The sequence below is a fragment of the Pseudorasbora parva genome, chromosome 13, assembly GCF_024679245.1.
Source record: "Pseudorasbora parva isolate DD20220531a chromosome 13, ASM2467924v1, whole genome shotgun sequence".
Lineage (NCBI taxonomy): Eukaryota > Metazoa > Chordata > Actinopteri > Cypriniformes > Gobionidae > Pseudorasbora > Pseudorasbora parva.
In genome coordinates, this window is record NC_090184.1 from 9880901 (window position 1) to 9903097 (window position 22197).

At 41.6% G+C, this 22197-nt stretch overlaps 1 protein-coding gene across 6 annotated transcripts in view; it reads right to left on the reverse strand.

Annotated features, from left to right (window-relative positions):
* The window catches only part of LOC137038514 (protein SFI1 homolog), a 47604-nt gene that overhangs the window by 20743 nt on the left and 4664 nt on the right, over positions 1–22197 (reverse strand). For 3 of the 6 annotated variants that reach the window (XM_067413133.1, XM_067413132.1, XM_067413130.1), the window contains exons 2-14: positions 21526–21581; positions 21035–21251; positions 16638–16807; positions 16227–16403; positions 15875–16048; positions 13802–13899; positions 12770–12956; positions 10279–10457; positions 9833–9956; positions 9596–9749; positions 7709–7915; positions 1781–1924; positions 153–310 (exon numbers count right to left, since the gene is read on the reverse strand). In XM_067413133.1, coding sequence (XP_067269234.1) covers positions 153–310; positions 1781–1924; positions 7709–7915; positions 9596–9749; positions 9833–9956; positions 10279–10457; positions 12770–12956; positions 13802–13899; positions 15875–16048; positions 16227–16403; positions 16638–16807; positions 21035–21251; positions 21526–21581 — 2045 coding nt within the window. The remainder of the gene's footprint in view (positions 1–152; positions 311–1780; positions 1925–7708; positions 7916–9595; positions 9750–9832; positions 9957–10278; positions 10458–12769; positions 12957–13801; positions 13900–15874; positions 16049–16226; positions 16404–16637; positions 16808–21034; positions 21252–21525; positions 21582–22197) is intronic. The other 3 variants (XM_067413134.1, XM_067413135.1, XM_067413136.1) reach the window with 3 other exon arrangements.

The window sequence follows — 22197 nt, forward strand, 5'->3', positions numbered from 1 at the left end:
ATTCAGACATGACAACACTTGGATTGGTGCAGCTAGTGGTACATAAATAAACATGATAGCTATAAAACACGAAAGTGAAATTTGATATCTATCGTAAAACAGCCAAAAATACTGCCCACTGCTATTCAGGATGTCACAGATATAACATGTACCTGTTTTGTAGTGTGCGAACATAAACGGCTCTGGCAGTCTGCTGCTGGCTGACACATGTCACCCACGTGGAGAAGCTCAAGTTCAGTCTGTGTCTCCCTGCTTTGCTCTCAATCCGTTCAACAGCACACTTCTGCTGCTCGCAGTGCGGCCCCACAGCCTATAACATGCATAAAAACCAGGGGCTCACAGATATAAGCTAAATGTGTCGACAGTCTAAGCCATAAAAAAATGAATAAATATGATTTATCAACATTAAGCAACATTCAAAACATCCCTTTAATGCTGCCATCACATGCTATCGAAATTATCCTAAACACATCACACCTTCTCCATTCAACTGTTCATCATCCATAACCCCATCCAGTTGTGATTGATGATCAGTTTAACTTCACAGACCACATTGTTAGAACTGCCTTGTCCAGGTGATTTGACCTATACAACATTTGGAAGATCACGTCCTTCCTATCGGAGACCCCTACACAACTACTTGTCCGAGCTCTTGTTCAATCCAGACTGGACTATTGTAATGCTCTCTTGGCAGGCTTTTTAGAATGCTCTATCAAACCTCAGCAACTGATCCAGAATGCGGCAGCAACTGTTTGTTTGTTCATTAGCCAGTGGAAACTGAGCCTGGTTTCTTCCAAGGTTTTTTTTCTCCATTCTGTCACCTAATGGAGTTTTGGTTTCTTGCCACTGTTGCCTCCGTTGCCTTTGGCTTTTGGCTAGCTTAGTTTGGGACACTAAATCTTCAACTACATTGTAAAAAGCGCTATATAAATAAAGGTGTCTTGACTTGACTGTGGCAAGAGTGGGATCGTTAACGATCCGAAAAGAGCACACGTCACACCTCTCTTCATAAAATTGCACTGGTTTCCAGTTGCCACACGCATTCAATTCAAGGTACAGATGTTTGCCTCCAGAATAACCACTGGCTCTGCACACCTATACCTAAACTCATTACTTCAGACCTAGATCCATAAGCTTGATTCTGAAAGTAAATGGCGCCTTGTGGTGCCATCCCAAAGAGGCCGAAATCATTTTTACTGACCTTTACCCTGACTATTTCAAGCTGACGGAAAGACCTGCCCATCTCCTCCCAAGCTGCTTTATCTTAGCCATTTAAAAAAAAAAAAAAAAGTGGTATATTTACCACTGGGAAGCTTGGGGAATAATTTTGATTCCCAAGTTCCTATGACTGATAAAGGTCATGGAACTGAAAAGTTATGGCAAAAAAAGCAATTTTGATACTTTTGCAAGTAATTGATAGTGTGCTGGGACTTTCTTTTGTTCCCAATAAATAGGCAAGAATAAACCTAGTGTCCTCCATGATTCCTGTTCTTTCCAACAACAAAGCAGATGAATGCGACAAGCTCATAATCACAACTGTGGGAAGTGGGAAGAAGGACATTTCCGACTGCATGTGAAGACAACATAAAGAAGTAAAAAGGGTCCATTATGAAGTCGTGGACTTTCAATCAGTGGTTCTCAATCATGGGGTCGGGGCTCATTAGGAGTCCTTAGCAAACTTCCAATAAGGTAAAACAATGACAAATTTATATATTTCTTTTTATACATATTTTATTTGAATACACACAGTTGAAAAACTGTTTTTTAACTCTGTTTTTACCATTCTGGTCCATAGACAGAAGCAGCGTCTGAGTAGAGTGGTGTCATGGTTAAGCGTTGCATGCTGTTCCAACATGCGTGTCCAGCATCTCTGCCAAACCATTTGTTTCCACTGAATGACAGAGTTTAAACACATCCTCCGCTCCTGTATAAAAATAAAATAAAAAAAGCATTGGCCCAAAATCTCTCAAACTACCAAACATAGTTTATTAATAGTTTACCCAGTAGTTTCTTTATTTGTGCAAAAGTTGTTTGTATGATACAGTAAAAGAGGATGGAAACTGGGGCTGTTAAGCTCAAAATATAATAAAACACATACTATTAAATTATCATAAATGTAGGCTACATGACTCATAAGTTAAATTCCAATTCATCTTATATCATACAATATAGCTTTGTGTCAGGAAGCAGCCAAAAAGTTGTTGTTAAAATATTTTCCTCCACTATAGATCTCACATATATTGTTTTGTTCACATAATCAAAGATAGCTCATGATTATGTGTCGCACAAAGCTATTGTGTGGCTTCTGATGTCAAATATACTGTATGTATGAACAACTTTATATTATCTGTTTTGGTTCTTGACACCTGCAAAAAAACTATATAAGACTATATATTGCATAATATTTACTTTGGTTTCCACAGAAGAAAGTCAGATCATTGGAACCTTATGGGGGTTACTAAATATTTACGGAATACACATTTTTGGGTATTATTTTTGGGAAACTATTTTAGATACATTAACTATGGATTTGGCTTAAAGAAGAGGTCTCAGGTTACATATGTAATATGAAGGGGAACGAGACATGGCGTCATGGAGTTGATGCTATGGGAAACATCCTCAGCGTCACTTATGTCTGAACACATGTACCATTTTAATGTCTTTGTTTCTTCAGTAGAACACAAATTAAGTTTTTTTTTTAAACTCCAACCGTTGCTGTGTGCCAGTCATATAATCATGTGACTGGGTAACAATTCTATGAGAGCAAAAAAAAAAAAAAAAACATGCTTTGACAACATTCACAAAGAGCCATGTGGCTCATGACGACACATTGATATCTTAAGACACAAAATGATCAGTTTGTGTGAGAATTCGAGCCGTATTTATGTAATTTTTTACCTCAAATAAAATGCTATATCCAACAGCCTAGAACACGCTCCACTTCCGGTAAGGTCAATATCCATGCTCTGGCTCATATATCCTTGCGATCCAGGCTGTTCGATATAGTTGTATTTGAGGTAAAAAAAAGTATATAAATACAGCTCGATTTCTCAAACAAACTGATCGTTTTGTGTCTTAAAATATCAATGTGTCGTCATGAGCCACAGGGCTCTTTGTGCATGTTGTCTAAGCATGTTTTTTTTTGCTCTCATAGAATTATAACCTATTCACACAATATTTGTCTTGTACACAGCAACGGTTGGAGTTAAAAATCTTCATTTGTGTTCTACTGAAGAAAAAAAGACACCTACATGTTGGATGCACTGGGGGTAAGCAGATAAACATCACATTCTCATTTTTTGCTGAACTATCCCTTTAACGTATCATCCGAAGGACAGTGCTTGTTACAGTAATGTCCCCATTACTATACTGGGACGTTAGGACAAACACAGACCACAGATTGAGCACCCCCTGCTGGCCTCACTAACACTCTCTTCCAGTAGCAACCTACTTTCAGGGCCGGCGTTTGCTATAGGCGAGCTAGGCGGTCGCCTAGGGCGACAATTGTGTTAGGGGCGCGAGCGCGCTCTAGTGCCGCCCATTACTTCACATTAAGCATATAATCGGAACAAGCGAAATACAACATAATGTTCATGAAACATGATCATCATAGGGCGCCCCCTCAGCCACACGTTTAATTACTTATCAACCTGATTATTGGATTGAATTGATGGTGATTATTGATTATTAGTTCAGGCGTTAGGTCAGGCAAGTGCTCATCTTGCGCGTTCATCAAAAATGAGGCGTCTAAACCCCGCGGGTGCACAGGGACGGAAAAAGAGAAAGGAAGAAAATCGAAAGAAAGCCCAGTATAGAGGTTCGTCTTCTTATCTCAGCCAATAAGATGTCAAACAAAATAAAATTACTTAGTATCAATCTTATCAACTAATATTTATTTTATAAATATTATTAATATTGTCACCAAGCTATCCAAGCTATCACTTGCTAGTTTTCTACATAATTACTATACGTATTGCAAACATAACTTCACTGACAATAATCTACAATAACCTACATGGATGTCATTTAAATATCAAAAGCCCAGTTCGTTATGAATATGGATAACGTATGCACGTTAGTTATAAAAAGTACAAACGCTCTCTACGTGAGCGTCGGAAGGAAATAAATACGGCCTCTCGTTTTTTTTTTTTTTTTACTGAAGCAGCCTAACGATAGATACCATATTATTTACATTAAACACAAATATGCTGTATTCACTATATTCTCTTCAGCGGCTGTAGTGTAGTGGTAAGACACATGGCATAAAGATTTGATGCAGATCGATCAGAGGTTCGAGCTTACCTTTTACCACACTCGCTCTATTCCCTTTTCCCATCACATATCAGATCGGAAAGGCATTTATTTTTTTAATAAAAAGTGAGAAAATGTTTGAAAAGTGGAAATAAAGCGTCGAACGTGTTTAATAATAAGTGCTTCTCGGTTAGGGGTAGGCCTAGGAAAACGGACGTGCTGAATTAGAATAGAGACGATAAAAGTGAGTGGAGTGGGGTGGGGGGCGCAAAACTCCATCTCGCCTAGGGCAACCAAAGAGCTAGAGCCGGCCCTGCCTACTTTTCCCATCCAGGTACTGACCAGGCTCAGCCCTCCTTAGCTTTAGTGGGAAACCAGTCTTGGGCGATATGGCTGCTGGCAGCCACTCATAGTGGAGCCACACCCTAACCTCAATTTCTCTAATAGCAAGAGAAAGTATATTCTATGCTCTACTGCTAGGGCAGTCACAGCCATTACAAACTTCCTCCCTTCCTTGCTAGGCAGGTGAAAAGCAATATGTAAGTGCCCCAAGGGCAAACAAATGCTTTAATGACTACTAGTCATGTCAATGCTTAAAGACGCTAGGGAATAGCTTACCAATGAAAATATTCAAATACTACCTTCAGTCTATCACTGATTCCAAGTGGGATAGTATTACTCTCTCTTAATCAGAAAGAATTAAACATAAAGGACAAGGATATTGCCCTCTCAACTCAACCCCTAAGGAAACTGCAGGAGAGCTTAAGCTCTACTTAATCACTTCATGGGGAAGAGCGATTAACCCTACTAGAGCAAGGTCAACCAGAGACTTTGCACAATACCATCTATAGGGGAGCATAAGTCCCTACTTCAGCACCCAACCATAGTTATGGAAAAATAAATGGAGGAAATAAATGAAACTGAGGAATCCATTAACAAGGAATCAGAGGAATCGCAATTCCATCCTGTCTGCTTTAACTTAAAGACATCAGGAGAGCAGTTGAAGAAAGGTAAGAGGGCAAGTGCTCAAAACCCTATGTGTTAGTCTTACTGACTATTTACTACAACTGCCCCTCCAGGGAGAGTCCACTCCTTACCCCTACACAGGAAGGAGGGAAATAAAGCAAGACATAAAGCAGTGTGACCAGTAATCCTCATTACCCCGACTCCAGACCCAAAGGAATTTGCAGGGGAGCTAGGCTCTACTTAACGACAACAATGCAACTAGGGGAGAGCAGCTCATACCATGCCTTGAGACACTCCACCTAAGGTCAGCTACAGCTTTTGGCAAGTCTCTTTGGCACCAGATCATGTGTGTGATCGATAACAAGGAGGGAAATCCATAAGAGAACTTCCAGTCAGAGCACTGAGCATAGTAGAGCATCCTCCCAAAGAGGGGACATAACCCTACCTTGTCGGTCAAACACAGATTGGAGATGGAGGTAAACAAAACAGAGGGAATCTTGAGAACTGCCCATCGAAGGTCACTCCACCATGCTCTACCCTAAGGTTTATCTTAAGAGCAGATTAAGAAAGGGAGCCTGCCAAGTGATAAAAACTTAGCCATAAGCCTTTCAGGTTACAACTTTCAATTTAACTGCCCTTCCAAGGGGCACCCTAGTCCTTGCGCCTACTTAGGAAAGGAGGGAGAATGGAGAATGAGTGCAGGGCATAATGCAGTGTGCCCACTAATATCACCCAGACTCTAATCAGCAGGAAACCACAGGGGAGATACTTTAAAAAAAAAATAGAAATCCAATCTACAATCTATTTATCTAACCCCAATATAATTGGGGGAAGAACAGCTGAATCCTGCCTTAAATAAAGGTGCACAACATGTATGACATGACAGGAAAACATTTCTACTCTTTTGTACTGTTGCCATGGTCGAGCACCCATCCAAAGGGGAGCAATATCCCTGCTTCAGAATCCAACAATAGTTGGGGAGGGAGGTAAATGAAGCATGGTTCTATTTGGTACTTATGCAGCCACCCAGGCTCTAACCTTAAGGGAGCCACACCAGACAAACCTTCTTATGGGAAAGAGGTATACAAGAACGGGGACATGCATTCAGCTGTCCAACACATTAATTACCTCGGTTCAAAGCTTTTGGAACCATAGGAACCTTGCACACCCTTGCAAATGGGGCTAACATCTCTATATTTATGACCCAGCCAATGTTGGGGAGGGAGTAAATGATGCAGAGAATTATAAAAACCATAGTAGTGGGGTCTAATCAACCCAGGCTTATAAGTACTTATATTAACAATGTGGCATCCAGTCAATAGAGGAACAAACATTCCCTTATTTTCCCTGTCTTTATAAATTGAACAGGACAGCTGGCCCTACTGGCCACAGGAGGATTCACTCCATCCCTGTCACCACCACCTCTACCAAAAGGGAGCTGGATGTCTTCAGACACAACAAGGTATTAAGTTAATAAAAATCTTTTCATCCTCTAATGATATTAGATAGTAGAGCGAATGACATAGAATGGTCAGCTGTCTTCTGCTCCATTCTTATTAGTACAGATGCTAATATCCACTGCTAAGTGTACTGGAGATTGCTAAAGAGTCTCCTAATATTTGGGAATTGAAAAGAGGGTTTTAAGGATTACCAAGACCACCCACTTACTACTGAACCTGTACATAATGATCTTACTAAGCAGTTACCCTCAGTAACGGGGTGGCCCTTAAAGCCAGATCCGTGATAAGGCACAGTTCCTTGGCCATTTCAGGAGACAAACAGTGTCCCTGATCCAGGTCCTTCAAACAGGTTGTCATTGTATGCTTGTAACACTGCTATAGTGTTTAAAGCACAGCTAGCCTACTGTCACATGCTTTGCCCAGATGCCATGAGGAGGTCTGGTATGGATTTGGAGGTAAAGCTGGAGCCAACATGCTTTATGCTGGAGGATCAATCCAGCAGGAATCCGCAGAGGGCGCCTCTGGATCCAGCAGATCACTTAAACCATCTTGAGGAGACTGGGAAGTAGTTACTGCTTTTCCGAACTCCTCACCCAGTCTAACCTGCGTATCAAAAGCAGTGTAGACGCCGAGCCATGAGGTGCAGGTGATTGTCCCTCTCTTCTCAAAAAGACTGACAAATGTGAACAGAGCTTTCTTACCATGAACCTGTCACAGTGGATATCAAGCTTCCTTGAGAGATGCATGCTCTTGACCAAGGCAGATAACTCAGAGCTTGTGTGAGTCCTCGGGTATAAGTAATTGCCCAAAAAAGCTATGTTTAAATCAGTCTATGATGTATTTTTTCAAGACGTCATAGACTGCCATCAGCCAATAAAATGGTGTGTTGGTGAGTACAATTGTTCAGACACGATTGACGCGAGGGCATTCCCCATAGTTCCGTGACGCTGCGTCGATATTCAATTTCAAAAGGGAATAATGTGTGAAAGCATAAACACAAATTTTGAAGGCATTTTTTGAAGCCAATTTACCCAGTGCCAGACAGCCCTGCAGTGCATTTGTGTATGAACTCTCCACACCCTGAACACCACAGTCAGTTGTTTACGTCTCCTGCTTTTTCTACAGAGATCCCCCTGTAGTTCCATCTCTCTGTTAGTGTGCACTAGATGCCTCCACTGGGAAAAAGCCAGACTCAGTTCAGGATGCATCATTCTGCCAAGGGCTCTTAGTAGCACAACCTAAAGAAGAGTAAAAAAGATCTAACAGCAGAAGCAAAACTGACTTTGGACCAGAACCGTTACACTACGAAGTCTTAAATAATTTATCACCAGAATGATGCAAAAACTGGATTAATATTATGGGATGCTGTTAAATGATTAACAATTCGGTGGAATCAATACTCAAGTTATAACAGAATAAAAAGCCACAGAAATCTAGCCTAGAAATCTAGACGCACCCTAGCAGCCGCAAACATAATCTGCCCACGAGTGTCGTCTAGCAACTCTCAATACACTTCTGAGCTGTAATCGCCTAACTCTGGTCGGGCCAATCACATCGTGTATAGAGTCGGTGGGCGGGGCCATAATGACGACGGCAGTTGCGTTTGCGTGCTTCAAGTAAACAGAAACTGGCGAACTGCGGTCTTTCGAATCAGCTTTGACCGCGACTCTGGAAGACTTGGAGTTAAGCTTTTCTCTGAGAAAAGAACAAAGAACGGCACTGAAGTCATTCTTAAAAAGGGAAGATGTGTTCGGAGTTTTGCTGACCGGATACGGCGAATGTTTAATCTATCAACAAGCTCTGTTTCACCTTCGTTGCTCTGGTTGGTTGTAGCGCTATCCTATCGCGTGCAGAGGGAGTTTGAAAGACAACCGTTTATCCCGCCCCTCGGATTGAGCCCTGTCTATGGTGAGTTTACAGACCAAACATCTTGATGTGGGTCTGGCTTGTCAGGCTAACAGACATCTAAAATACAGGTATCAAAACTATATTTTGTTTCTCAAGTAGGTTAAATTTAGCTTGTTTTAAGGATGAATGAGGCATTTATATAGCGCTTTCACGGAACACCCAAAGTGCTTTACACTCATGTGAGGGGTCTCTTCTTAACCACCACCACACTGCTGCTGCACACTGCAGCATCCACGAGGATTCAATACAAAGTAGCCTACATATTAAATATCAGGGAAATATTATTTAAAAAAAGAGGCTTTTTAATATAAATAGCAATTTATTGATTCCACCAAATTACCAATACCATTTTGATCTGCAAATCCTGCAGAGATAATTGGAGCCCCAGAAACAACTATGAGGCCTTTCTCTCAACTCCTGAGCCTTCATATTCCTCAGAAATTTTACTGATGAAAAAACTTTGCATTAAAATTACTGTAAAACTAAAACAAAATGTTATCTTACGTAGCTAACCTAATAACTGACAGCAGAGATCTGTGTTCCTCTGATTCGGTCTGTGACATGTGGCTGTGCTGTGATTCTATGGCCTGTAGAGGGCAGTGTTGTTCTCTGTGTGTCAAGTCCTCTTCTTTTCAAACTATTGTCTGCGGTGCCATTTTCACATTCTACCAGAGAATCCTGATTGAATGATTGAGCATTCATAATGCCAAAAAATATATATATATTCTCAATATGCTTATTGAGGATACAAAACTAAACTATTCCAACTTATTTATTACACGCTGTTCCTTAGGAATCACTTAGCTAAAGAGCACAACATTTTACAACAAATCAATCATTTTTTGTAAACAATATTACAATATTAGCAGTATTCTGATGTTTTTGAGACCTCCTGTCTGATTTTAAAAAGTCTTGGTCTAGGCCTTAGCTTTCTGCTATGGTATGGGTCTGCTAGCAGAAAACATGCTCATTTAAACAATACAAACAAATTGCAAGCAATGGGCAGCTACCTGAGATGCAGCAGTGGACTTGGAGGATGGAGGAAGATGAGCCAGTCTGGCTGTGAAGAGCAGAACTCCATCAGAGAAAACAGCCTGAGTGTGTCTGTACCACTCCAGAAGAACAGCCCGCTGAACAGCTCTGTCTTGAGCTGTTCTGTGAGATCTCAATGACAAATGTAAGAAGTGAGCAGGGAAAGGGAGCGATGTATACTTACAGAGAATGAGAAAAAGAGGAGTTCAGCATACTGTGCCAACTGTTGTTTCACTAAAATCTCTGTCCACTTATGAAGAGTGTTGTGGAGCAATAGCATGGCGGATAGTTCTTGTGCTGAAATGCGTGTTCTCCATTTGAACACTTCCACCGTACAGCCTAAAATCCAAATCGATTTTTAACATTGATAATAAGAACTGTTTCTTGAGCACCAAATCAACATATTAAGATGATCACTGAAGTGTAACACTGAAGACTAGAATAATGGCTGCTGAATATTCAGTTTTTAAAATATATTCAAACAGAGTAATTTTAAGTTGTAATAATAGATCACAATATTGCTGTTTGTACTATATTTTAATAAATAAATGTAGCCTTGGTGAGCATAAAATACTTTATTTAAGACCTTAAACTTTGGAATGATAGTGTATATCACAGCTTACATCTTAAGCGCATAACCATCCTCATGAAATTATATAACCTGTATTTTTCTGTCTTGTGTGAAACTGGTGGATGAGGAAATCCTTCTGAAGACGATTTAGCTGTAGAGATCTGCTCCACTGCTGTAAGCATGTCTTGAGTGTCAGAGCCTTTCTGTGATAAAAGTAATGCAGATGCAATGCACTGCGCTGAACCAGTGTTCTCCACGCTGAGAAACACCTGCCATAAGCACACAGAGAATCAGAGCCACAACATCAATGAACAGTTTACCAACCACATAGCAACACCCTATACAACAGTGTTCAAAAGATTGGGTTAGGTAAATATCTTTTTTAGCCTTTTGACTAAATAAGTTCCAGGGAAGGAACACACGGTCTGCACTGTGCAAGAAACGAGATACCATGGAAATCTCCATCAACATGTGGCAATGTCGAAATAGCAGCCACGTAAACTTTAAGGGTGCGTTCACACTTGTAGTCCTGTTCACTTGGTTTGTTTGGTCCAGATCAAAAAACAAAACATATAGCTCTGCTTCGTGAGCGTTCACACTGAAATTTTTAACAGCGAACCTAAAATTACCAAACCAAAGGCATAGGCATACGAGATCATTTTTATGACGTATATTTTGCAACGGAGCTTGGTTACCGAACATTCAAAACAATGCTGTGTGCTCACGAAGAGCTCATTATAAAATTGTTAAAAATCTTAAAAACAGCACCAGGATTTCCTCCATTGTATGCGGAAAAACAAAGATCTGCTGCAAAAGAGACGGCAGTTCCATCGCCTGTACCGACTAATGGGCAACACCGGTCCTTTGAGGAGAAGAACCTTGTGAGCATCTTGTGACATTACATCCTGTTTTTGGTTCGTTTACATGCCCTTTTTGCGTTCATATATCAATCGAACCGCACCATTGTTCGTTTGGAAGCTGACCGAGACCCATCTTTTCAGCGGTCTCAGTCCCCTTGTTTGGTTGGCATCAGGGTTCGGATGGCAGCATTCACATATGAATGAATGAATGAATGAATGAATGAATGAATGAATGAATGAATGAATGAATGAATGAATGAATGAATGAATGAATGAATGAATGAGACATTTATATAGCGTTTTAATATGTACTACTGTACACCAAAGCGCAAAAGCGCTTTACACTAATGACAGGGTCTCTCCTCAACCACCACCAGTGTGCAGCATCCCTTTGGATGATGCGATGGCAGCCACAGTACAACGGCGCCAGTGCGCTCACCACACACCAGCGATAGGTGGAGAGGAGAGAGGGTGATAGAGCAAATTCAGTGGATAGGGACTATTCGGAGGCCATGATTGGTAAGGGCCAATCGAGGGAATATGGCCAGGACACCAGGGTTACACCCCTACTCTTAAACGAGAAGTGCTATGGGAATTTTTTAATGACCACAGAGATTCAGGACCTCGGTTTACGTCTCTTCCGAATGACGGATCTCATTGACAGTACAGTGTCCCCATCCCTGTACTGGGGCGTTAGGACCCACACAGACCACAGGGTGAGCACCCCCTGCTGGCCTCACTAACACCTCTACCAGCAGCTACCTGGTTTTCCCAGTTGGTCTTCCATCCAGGTACTGACCAGGCTCAGCCCTGCTTAGCTTCAGTGGGAAACCAGTCTTGGGCTACAGGTTGATATGGCTGCTGACATATGTTCAAATGATCCGCACTAACCGAGCAATCGCACCAGAGTTCGTTTTAATCGAACCAAACATGACATGTGTGAATGCACCCTTAGTGTAGCAAGGGTCAACCCTGATGAAAGATGCTCCAGCAGGAACTCCAGCACTGAACCAACCAGGCAGTGGACAGGGTCCAAGTGTCGCTGATCACAGCACAATGTGAAAAGATGCCACTTAAGATGTTGAGGGTGCACTAGTATTTAAAATGGCCTCAACAACCGTGGTTGAGAGACCAGATTCTAGGAGCTGATACCCCTTAGGGGGCCAAAAGATTCCAAATCTCAGGTCGGGGTGAATACGAAAAGTCGTTCCTGGGTGGAATCTCCCAAGGAGAGTCTTCCAGGAGAAACACTAGGTCAGAGAACTAAACTTTAGCTGGCCAAAATGGAACAGAGTAAAAGGTACACTCAGTTATTGGAGTACCTTGGCTGGAACAGAGCTATCTGGGCAAATGCTTCTAGCACTAACAGAGCTGGAGGTGTGAGGGCGAACCAGAGAGGACAGTGGATTGACTCAGCTGAGACAAACAAGTCCACTTCCACTTTGTTGCACCTCTGCCAAATCAATTCCTCCACATCCGGGTGGAGTCTCCCAGGCCTCAGCCCCTGTCCCCGTTTATGGGTCTCAGCCGATAAACTGCCCTCAGCAAGAATTATTAACATTTTCTGAAAATAAACTCTTTCACAAACACTTTTCACAAACACAACTGACAACATTTAAAAAAAAGTGTTTATTATTTGTTTAAAGTGCAAGCTTTTTAACATCTCATTTGAGTGTAATAGCCACAATGCAAATGAAGCAAAGGAAAACAAGCTGACTTACCTTGAGAGTTGAGCTCTTTGTAAATTCTCCCGTACTCGCCTTAACTCTTTCCTTGCCCAAGCTCTTTGACGCCATATTGTAAATCTAGTCTGCATTCTTCCTTTATCCTGCAGGTGGCGCTCTCTCTCCAGACATCCCCTTGTTTCCTGGGTCCATCTTGTGACCTCTCTCCACTTCCTGAAGTTTACTGCACAGATTTCAACAGAAGCCATCACTCCCAGGCTGTGTTTAAGTCAAGTTTTTATGCCCTCCCCTCATTAACTTCCCTCCGTCTTGTTCACTCCGATGTATGTCATGTTTACATGAAACATCCTAAGTCTTTGATCACATGGAATCCAATATGGAGCTGATTTATTATTTATAGGTTTTTTTCTTTCTTTTCTTATAAATTTGTTTATGCACCATTCTATAGTCCTGCATGTATGCTTGGGCTGTTAAAAAATGTAATATAAACACATTGAATATGAATATATTTATATGAAATATTAAAAATAAAAGGAATAAAAAGGAATACAAATTATAACAATACAATAAACAGTACCTGTGTAAAAAATACAGTCTACTTAAAGTAGCTACAATAAATGCAGTGTGTCAAAATATCATACACTAGAGTTGTGTGGGGTGAGGGTAAATGAATTTTCTGCTCTAATGTCACAATCTTGTTGCATTGTGGTCAATGGATCTGCCTGAAGTGTACATATTGTGTAGACTCACTCCCTCAGTCAAAATCGAGGGGTCGAGGGTCTGTCCAAATAAACTTCCCTTGTCCACTTGACAAAGTTTAATGCATTTCAACATAGGGGTGGGGATTCCCCTGAGGGGAAGTGCTTGGGGAAGTTTGTGAGTGTATGTCTAAAAGTGGAGCAACTCCGGTCTCTCACCTCAGCATACTCCGCTCATCTATGTTATGAAAAGGCCTCAGGCAAAGGGCTGTCAGTGTCAGGGGCTGTTACTGAATGCTGTCAGTCATTCCTGTCTGGAGGAGGTTGTTTTATAATTTTTAAAAAATTGTCTTTTTTTGGCTCCACCTACCTGCTAACATCCGTCTGGAAAGCACCCATGGGACTCTGGTGCTCAAACGTGTTAGTTTTTTCTTCTGAACGTAGCAATGCCAGGAGTGCAGAATGCGTCTGTGTGAGAAACAAATGATGTGCTAGCACATTTATACTGTAGTCTACTGGTAAACTTCAATTTGTATTGACACCTTCACCTAAAAACAAGATTTTTGAACCACCTGACCATTCAAAAAACGCCTCATCTGGGTGGTTGCTATAGCCTAGATGCAGTTACTTGGCTCTCCGGAATACTTAATTCTAATTGATCAAGCGCAACATTCCAAGGTCAGTCAGCACCAATAATGTCAATAGCTACACTCTATAATGACTAGATATTTGGGGCCGACGCTTCTTTCATATCTCTTGTACCACACCACTGACACACTCATAATGACCATTCACACTCAGAAAATGGTACATTTAGGGGTTCAACAGCTTGTCACTGAGGCAATACCCTAAAAGGAAATATTTGTACTCTCCCTTATTGTTACACCCCGTCACAGCTTCAACTGTTTGGGCTTTCCACAAGGTTTAGAAGTGTGTTTATGGGAATTGTTGACCATTCTTAAGTGCATTTGTGATGTCAGGCACTGATGTTTGAAGAGAAGGCCTGGCTCGCAGTCTCCGCTTTAATTCATCCCAAAGGTGTTCTATTGGGTTGTGCAGGCCAGACAAGTTCCTCCACACCAAACTCACTCATCCATGTATTTATGGACGTTGCTTTATGCACTGGTGCACATTCATGTTGGAACAGGAATGGGCAATCACCAAACTGTTTCCATCACCAAACTCCCACAAAGTTGGGAGCATGAAATTGTCCAAAATGTCTTGGCATGATGAAGAATTAAGAGTTAATTTTACTGGATCTAAGGGGCCAAGCCCAACCCTTGAAAAACAACCCATACACCATAGCCTTCCCCCACCCCCACCCCCACCAAACTTTACACTTGGCACAATGCAGTCAGGCAAGTACCATTCTCCTGGCAACTGCCAAACCCAGACTCGTCCATCGAATTGCCAGACAGAGAAGCGTGATTTGTCACTAGAGAACACGTCTGCTCTTCTCTAAAATCCAGTAGCGTAGCGATATGCTTTACACCACTGCATCCAACGCTTTGCATTGCACTTGGTAATGTAAGGCTTGGATGCAGCTGCTCGGCCATGGAAACCCATTCCATGAAGCTTTCTACACACTGTTCTTGAGCAGCTGTGATTTTACGTGGCCTACCACTTCATGGTTGAGTTCCTATTAGTCCCAGTTGCTTCAACTTTGTTATAATACCACTAACATTTGACTGTGAAATATATTTAGCAGTGAGAAAGGTTCACGAATGGACTTATCCTATCACGGTTCCACACTTGAAATCACTGAGCTCCTGAGAGCGACCCATTCTTTCACAATTGTTTGTAGAAGCAGTCTGCATGCCTAGGTGCTTGATTTTATACACCATTGGCCATGGAAGTGGTAAAACCTGAAATCAATTTTTTGGAGCGGTCTCTCAATACTTTTAGCATTATAGTGTATGTTCTCACAACACTATAAATACAATATAGGGTGATCTATAGAACTAAATCCATAGGATCAATTGTGCCATTATATATGATTTTAACGTCCAGCTCTAATTTGAATGCAAACCACTTTGCTTTGTGTGTGATGTAGGGATTCCTGCCATTGTTTTGACTCAATGCTTGAGTTTATTTGCTTTGACTTTATAAGCTCTTCACGAGTTCTCAGCTGGTCAAAATGGCATCATATGTAGGCTATGCACATACAGTGAGTGCACTTAGCCCAAAACACAGTATTGTTTTGGATGTGAACGCTAAAGCAGACCAGGACAATTATTATTATATTTTTTAAGTTACCAAATAAACTAAGTGAACCAAACTACTGGTGTGAAGACGCCCAAGGTGTACTCACAGTGACAAGCTCCTGTACCCCTAAAAGCACATCTGCTTTTTGGACAATGGTGCTTTTTGTGTTCCATGGCAGAAAATTAGTCATGGCATGAATGACATAAGGGTGAGATGTGAGAGGCAGACTGACTCTTACCGGCTCAAAACAAAAAAGTTTTCTCTCTCTCTTTGACAGGATTCTGCTCTTTTCAGCCATTGACGGAAGGAGTGAAGAAGGATGCTTATCTGAGTGGAGTGCATCAACTTCTCCAGCTTCTTCTGACTGTTTTTGATTTTCCAATTCATCCACGCTGAAGCTAACAAATGCATCCTAAAAAAAAAAACAGAGATCTCATTAATATCTTGGGGGAACAGTTGAGATATTTATATAAGATATAGACAACTCTGAGAATACAATCAACATTTGGGAGACTGAAAAAACATACACTGCACAAGCATGTGCATGACTCAGACATAGATATAACATTGATACAATGTACTGTTGGTACCTGTACTGATTTTTGGCCAGCTGTTTTCTCTTCCAGGTTAATACCCACAGGGTCCAGACTCTGCTCTGGAGTTGTCTGTCCCACCACACACATGCCCGCCACTCCTGCTGTCTCATAGCGAACCGACTGAAACACACCCTCTTCCACTGCAGCCAGTGCTTATACAGTACAGATAGACTGCAGGGTGTAAAGCACATACATACACACTTACATACACAACTAGATTTGTATGTTCTTAAGAAAAGGAGAGTGTTAAAACCAACCAGGACATTATGCACAACTTAGATAAAACTCTTGATAGCAAAGGAAAATCCAAATTCCTGTCCAAGATGGTGACTCAGGCATCCCCATTAACTCTTATTCATTGTGAGGTAACTGTAAATCTGACCCAGATTACAGCATGATTCTTACTGGTAATGAATCACAGCTGTTCTGAGCACATGTAGGTTCCTCCAGGTGGAACATGTGGTCATCAGAACCAAAGTTGTGCTTGGTTGAATGAGACGTTTTCTCAAAGCATCTGTGTTGCGCTCATTGTGGAATGAGTTATCCAGGTGTCTGCTCTCATAGTGATTCTTCCACTGTAACAGAATGTCAGGTGCTATTACTGTTAAGATTTGAAGTTGAAATAGTTTGTTTAAAGTACTGTCTAACACCTTGTGGAATAATGGCTCTTGACTATCCAAAAACTGCCCCCCATCAATCTATATCACAATTCCCCAGTTATTTATCACCAACCCTAAATAAATCCATAAAGCGTAGCATTATTGAAACCCAGGCACAGTAAGTTACTTATTATTTTAAGTAGTTGAACATTTTTTTCTTCAAAGTTAATGTGTTAGAAACAGGAAAAATGGGCAAGCATAAGGATTTGAGAAATATTGACAAGGGCCAAATTGTGATGGCTTGACGAAATCTGCAGTTCTTGTGGGGTGTTTTCGGTCTGCAGTGGTCAGAATCTATCACAAGTGGTCCAAGAAAGGATCAGTGGTGAACCGACGTCAGTGTCATGGGTGGCCAAAGCTTATTAATGCACATGGGGAGCGAAGGCTGGCCTGTGTGGTCCGATTAAACAGACGAGCTACTGTACCTCAAATTGCTCAAGAAGTTAATGCTGGTTCTGATAGAACAGTGTCAGAACACACAGTGCATCACAGTTTGGGTCACGAGTATGGGGCTGCATAGCCGCAGACCAGTCAGGGTGACTATGCTAACCCCTGTCCACCACCGAAAGGGCCAACAGTGGGCACGTGAACATCAGAACTGGACTACAGAGCAATGGAAGTAGGTGGCCTGGTCTGATGAATCGCGTTTTCTTTTACATCACGTGGATAGCCGTGTGCATACCTGAGGAACACATGGCACCAGGATGCACTATTAAGAAGGAAAGCCCACAGAGACATGCTTTGGGCAATGTTCTTCTGGCAAACTTTGGGTCCTTCCATCCATGTGGATGTAACTTTGACACATGCCACCTACCATTGTGTCAGACCATATACACCCTTTCATGGAAATTGTATTCTCTAGTGTCTTTTTAGACTCTTTCAACAGGATAATGTGCCCTGCTACAAAGCAAAAATGGTTGAGGAATGGTTTGAGGAGTACGAGTTTGAGTTGTTAACTTAACCTCTAAATTCCACAGATCTCAATTCAATCGAGCCTCTGTGGGATTTGCTGAACAAACAAGTCCAATCCATGTAGGCCCCATTTCGCAAATTACAAGACTAAAAGGATCTGCTGCCAACATCTTGGTGCCAGATATCACAACACACCTTCAGGGGTCTAGTGGAGTCCATGCCTCGATGGGTCAGGGCTGTTTTGGCAGCAATAGGGGGACCAAAACAATACTAGAATGAATATGTTATGCCTGATTGGTGTATTAGGTTAATATCTTCTTCTTTCGGCTGTTCCCTTCAGGGGTCCCCAGAGCGAATAATCTGTCTCATCAGCTTAATACTATTTTCCACAACTCTGCGCGTCTCCCTTGTTCTTAAAAATAGCCATCAAAACACTTCTCCTTCATTCCTCAGGCATCCTCTCACTCTCTGAAACCTCATTGAACAACCTAGTTAAAAACTCTACTGCCATCTCTCCTAGACACTTCCACACCTCCAGCGGTATGTCATCAGGACCAACTGCCTTTCCTCTCTTCATCCTCTTCAAAGCTCTCCTAACTTCAACCTTGCTAATACATTCTACTTCCTGGTCAACAGTACAGGTCCTTCTAAAATTAGCATATTGTGATAAAGTTCATTATTTTCCATAATGTAATAAAAATTAAACTTTCATATATTTTAGAATTATTGCACACCAACTGAAATATTTCAGGTCTTTTATTGTTTTAATACAGATGATTTTGGCATACAGCTCATGAAAACCCAAAATTCCTGTCTCAAAAAATTAGCATATCATGAAAAGGTTCTCTAAACGAGCTATTAACCTAATCATCTGAGTCAACTAATTAACTCTAAACACCTGCAAAAGATTCCTGAGGCTTTTAAAAACTCCCAGCCGGGTTCATTACTCAAAACCACAATCATGGGTAAGACTGCCGACCCGACCCTGTCCGGAAGGCCATCATTGACACCCTCAAGCGAGATGGTAAGACACAGAAGGAAATTTCTGAAGGAATAGGCTGTTCCCAGAGTGCTGTATAAAGGCACCTCAGTGGGAAGTCTGAAGGAAAACGTGTGGCAAAAAACACTGCACAACGAAAAGAGGTGACCGGACCCTGTGGAAGATTGTGGAGAAGGACCGATTCCAGAGCTTGGGGGACCTGCGGAAGCAGTGGACTGAGTCTGGAGTAGAAACATACAGAGCCACCGAGCACAGGCTTGTGCAGGAAATGGGCTACAGGTACCGCATTCCCCATGTCAAGCCACTTTTGAACCAGAAACAGCGGCAGAACCGCCTGACCTGGGCTACAGAGAAGCAGCACTGGACTGTTGCTCAAAATTTGCATGTCATTCGGAAATCAGAGTCTGGAGGAAGACTGGGGAGAAGGAAATGCCAAAATGCCTGAAGTCCAGTGTCAAGTACCCACAGTCAGTGATGGTCTGGGGTGCCATGTCAGCTGCTGGTGTTGGTCCACTGTTTTATCAAGGGCAGGGTCAATGCAGCTAGCTATCAGGGGATTTTGGAGCACTTCATGCTTCCATCTGCTGAAAAGCTTTATGGAGAAGAAGATTTCGTTTTTCAGCACGACCTGGCAACTGCTCACAGTGCCAAAACCACTGGTAAATGGTTTACTGACCATGGCATTACTGTGCGCAATTGGCCTGCTAACTCTCCTGACCTGAACCCCATAGAGAATCTGGGGGATATTGTGAAGAGAAAGTTGAGAGACGCAAGACCCAACACTCTGGATGAGCTTAAGGCCGCTATCGAAGCATCCTGGGCCTCCATAACACCTCAGCAGTGCCACAGGCTGATTGCCTCCATGCCACGCCGCATTGAAGCAGTCAGTTCTGCAAAAGGATTCCCGACCAAATATTGAGTGATTAACTGAACATAATTATTTGAAGGTTGACTTTTTTTTAAATTAAAAACACTTTTATTGGTCGGATGAAATATGCTAATGTTTTGAGATTTTGGATTTTCATGAGCTGTATGCCAAAATCATCAGTATTAAAACAATAAAAGACCTGAAATATTTCAGTTGGTGTGCAATGAATCTAAAATATATGAAAGTTAAATTTTTATCATTACATTATGGAAAATAATGAACTTTATCACAATATGCTAATTTTTTTGAGAAGGACCTGTATTTGCCTCTACAACTCTTCTCTCCCAGTCATTTTCCTCATTCATCAGTTCCTCAAAGTACTCCTTCCATCTTTCCATCACCCTCCTGTCACCTGTCAAAACATTTCCATCTCTATCTTTAATCACTCTAACCTGTTGCACATCCTTTCCATCTCTATCCCTCTGCCTCGCCAACCGATACACATCCCTCTCACCTTCCTTACTATCTAACATTGCATACTTGTCCTCATACACTTTCTGTTTTGCCTTTGCCACCTCTATCTTAACCTCACGCTGCAACACCCTGTCCTGTCTACTTTCCTCTGTCCTCTCACTGTCCCACTTCTTCTTATAGCTAACGTCTTCCTCTGGATACTCTCCTGGACTTCCTCATTCCACCACCAAGTCTCCTTGTCTTCTTTCCTCCTTCCAGATATCACATCTAGCACCTTCCTACCTGTCTCCCTGATCACTTTGGCTGTAGTAGTCCAGTCATCTGGAAGCCCCTCCTGACCACCTAAAGCTTGTCGCAACTCCTCCCTGAAAACCACACAGCACTCTTCCTTTTCCAACTTCCACCACTTTGTCTTCTGTTCTGCCTTTACTCTCTTCATCTTCCTCACCACCAGAGTCATCTTACACACCACCATCCTATGCTGTCTAGTTCCACTCTCACCTACCACTACTTTACAATCACTAATTTCCATCAGATTACAGCGTCTAGATAAGATATAGTCCACTTGTGTGCTCCAGCCACCACTCTTATATGTCACCCTGTGTTCCTGCCTCTTCTGAAAAATATGTGTTCACCACAGCCATCTCCATACTTTTAGCAAGGCATACCAACCTCTGTCCTTCTGGGTTCCTTTCCTGAAGACCAAACTGGCCCATCACTTCCTTGTCCCCACTATTCCCTTCCCCAACATGTCCATTCAAATCTGGTTAATATATTCTTGTTAATTATATAAATAGTAAGTAACAGGGACACAAATGTCACCTTTGTCTGAGAAGTTGTCAGATGTGATTCTCTATTGTCTTACTAGGCTGATGTGCAAATTTCTCACCTTGTAAAAACTCTGATAGAGCAGGATATTACTTCTCCTCCTCTCCAAAGCATCAGTTTGAGCGCAATGGATCTTGGCAGACCATCTCAAAACATACAGAGCTTTGTTTAAAACCCGTCTTCTGTCATTGTAGCAGGCTTGATAGAGTAACCCGAGTCTTTTGGACCACATTCTCAGACAGCGTAAACGCAGACGGAACCTATACAGATTCTCACATCTGTTTAGTTCACACAATGACAAATTGAACAAAAATTAACAGTGACAACAACAGCAGACCCATACATATTCAAGACTCAACCTCCAGATGAGTCTCTCAATCTAAACAGTACATGAGCTCTAAAAAGCATTTTGTTCTATCCAGTCGGCTGAGCCCAGCATTACAGGTACAAGTCGCAACAAGAGATTTGCTGTTATATCAGCTTTATCAGAAGGCTTATTACACCTTCACAGCCACAGGCAGTTGATACAGATACATATTTTCTTTTCTTTACCTTTCTTCCATTTTCTTTTCATCAAAGTCATCATAAGCCTCTGGTGTCACATCAAGCTTTTCAAACAAAAAGAAATAGGTTAAAGGGATAGTTAACCCAAAAGTGAAAATTACCACATGATTTACTCACCCTCAAGCCATCCTAAGTATATAGGACATTCTTCTTTCAGATGAATACAATCAGAGTTACATTAAAACATGTCCTGGCTAATCCAAACATTATAATGGCAGTAAATGGAAGCCCAAAATTTGAAGCCGACAAAAATGCATCAATACATTATAAACGTAATCCACACAACTCCGGGAGTTAATAAAGGCCCACTGAAGTGAATCAGAATGTGTTTGTCTAACTTTATAAAGTAAAATATATAGCTTCCGCCAGACTGCCTTCCATACTCAATTTATGCAGAAAATGTAACACCTCTAACAGTTCAAAATGCTTAACGTCTGACATCATTCATCGCACCAGTTACGCTTTTTGAGTAAGTTGAATACGGAAGGTGGTCTGGTGGAAATTAGATATTTTACTTTATACTGTGTTAAATATGGATATTTTTCTTACATTAACACAATGCTTTGCTTCAGAAGGCTGCCAAATGGATTACTTTTATAATGGATGGATACACTTTTTTGGGATTCAAATTTTGGACTGTCATTCACTGCCATTACACTG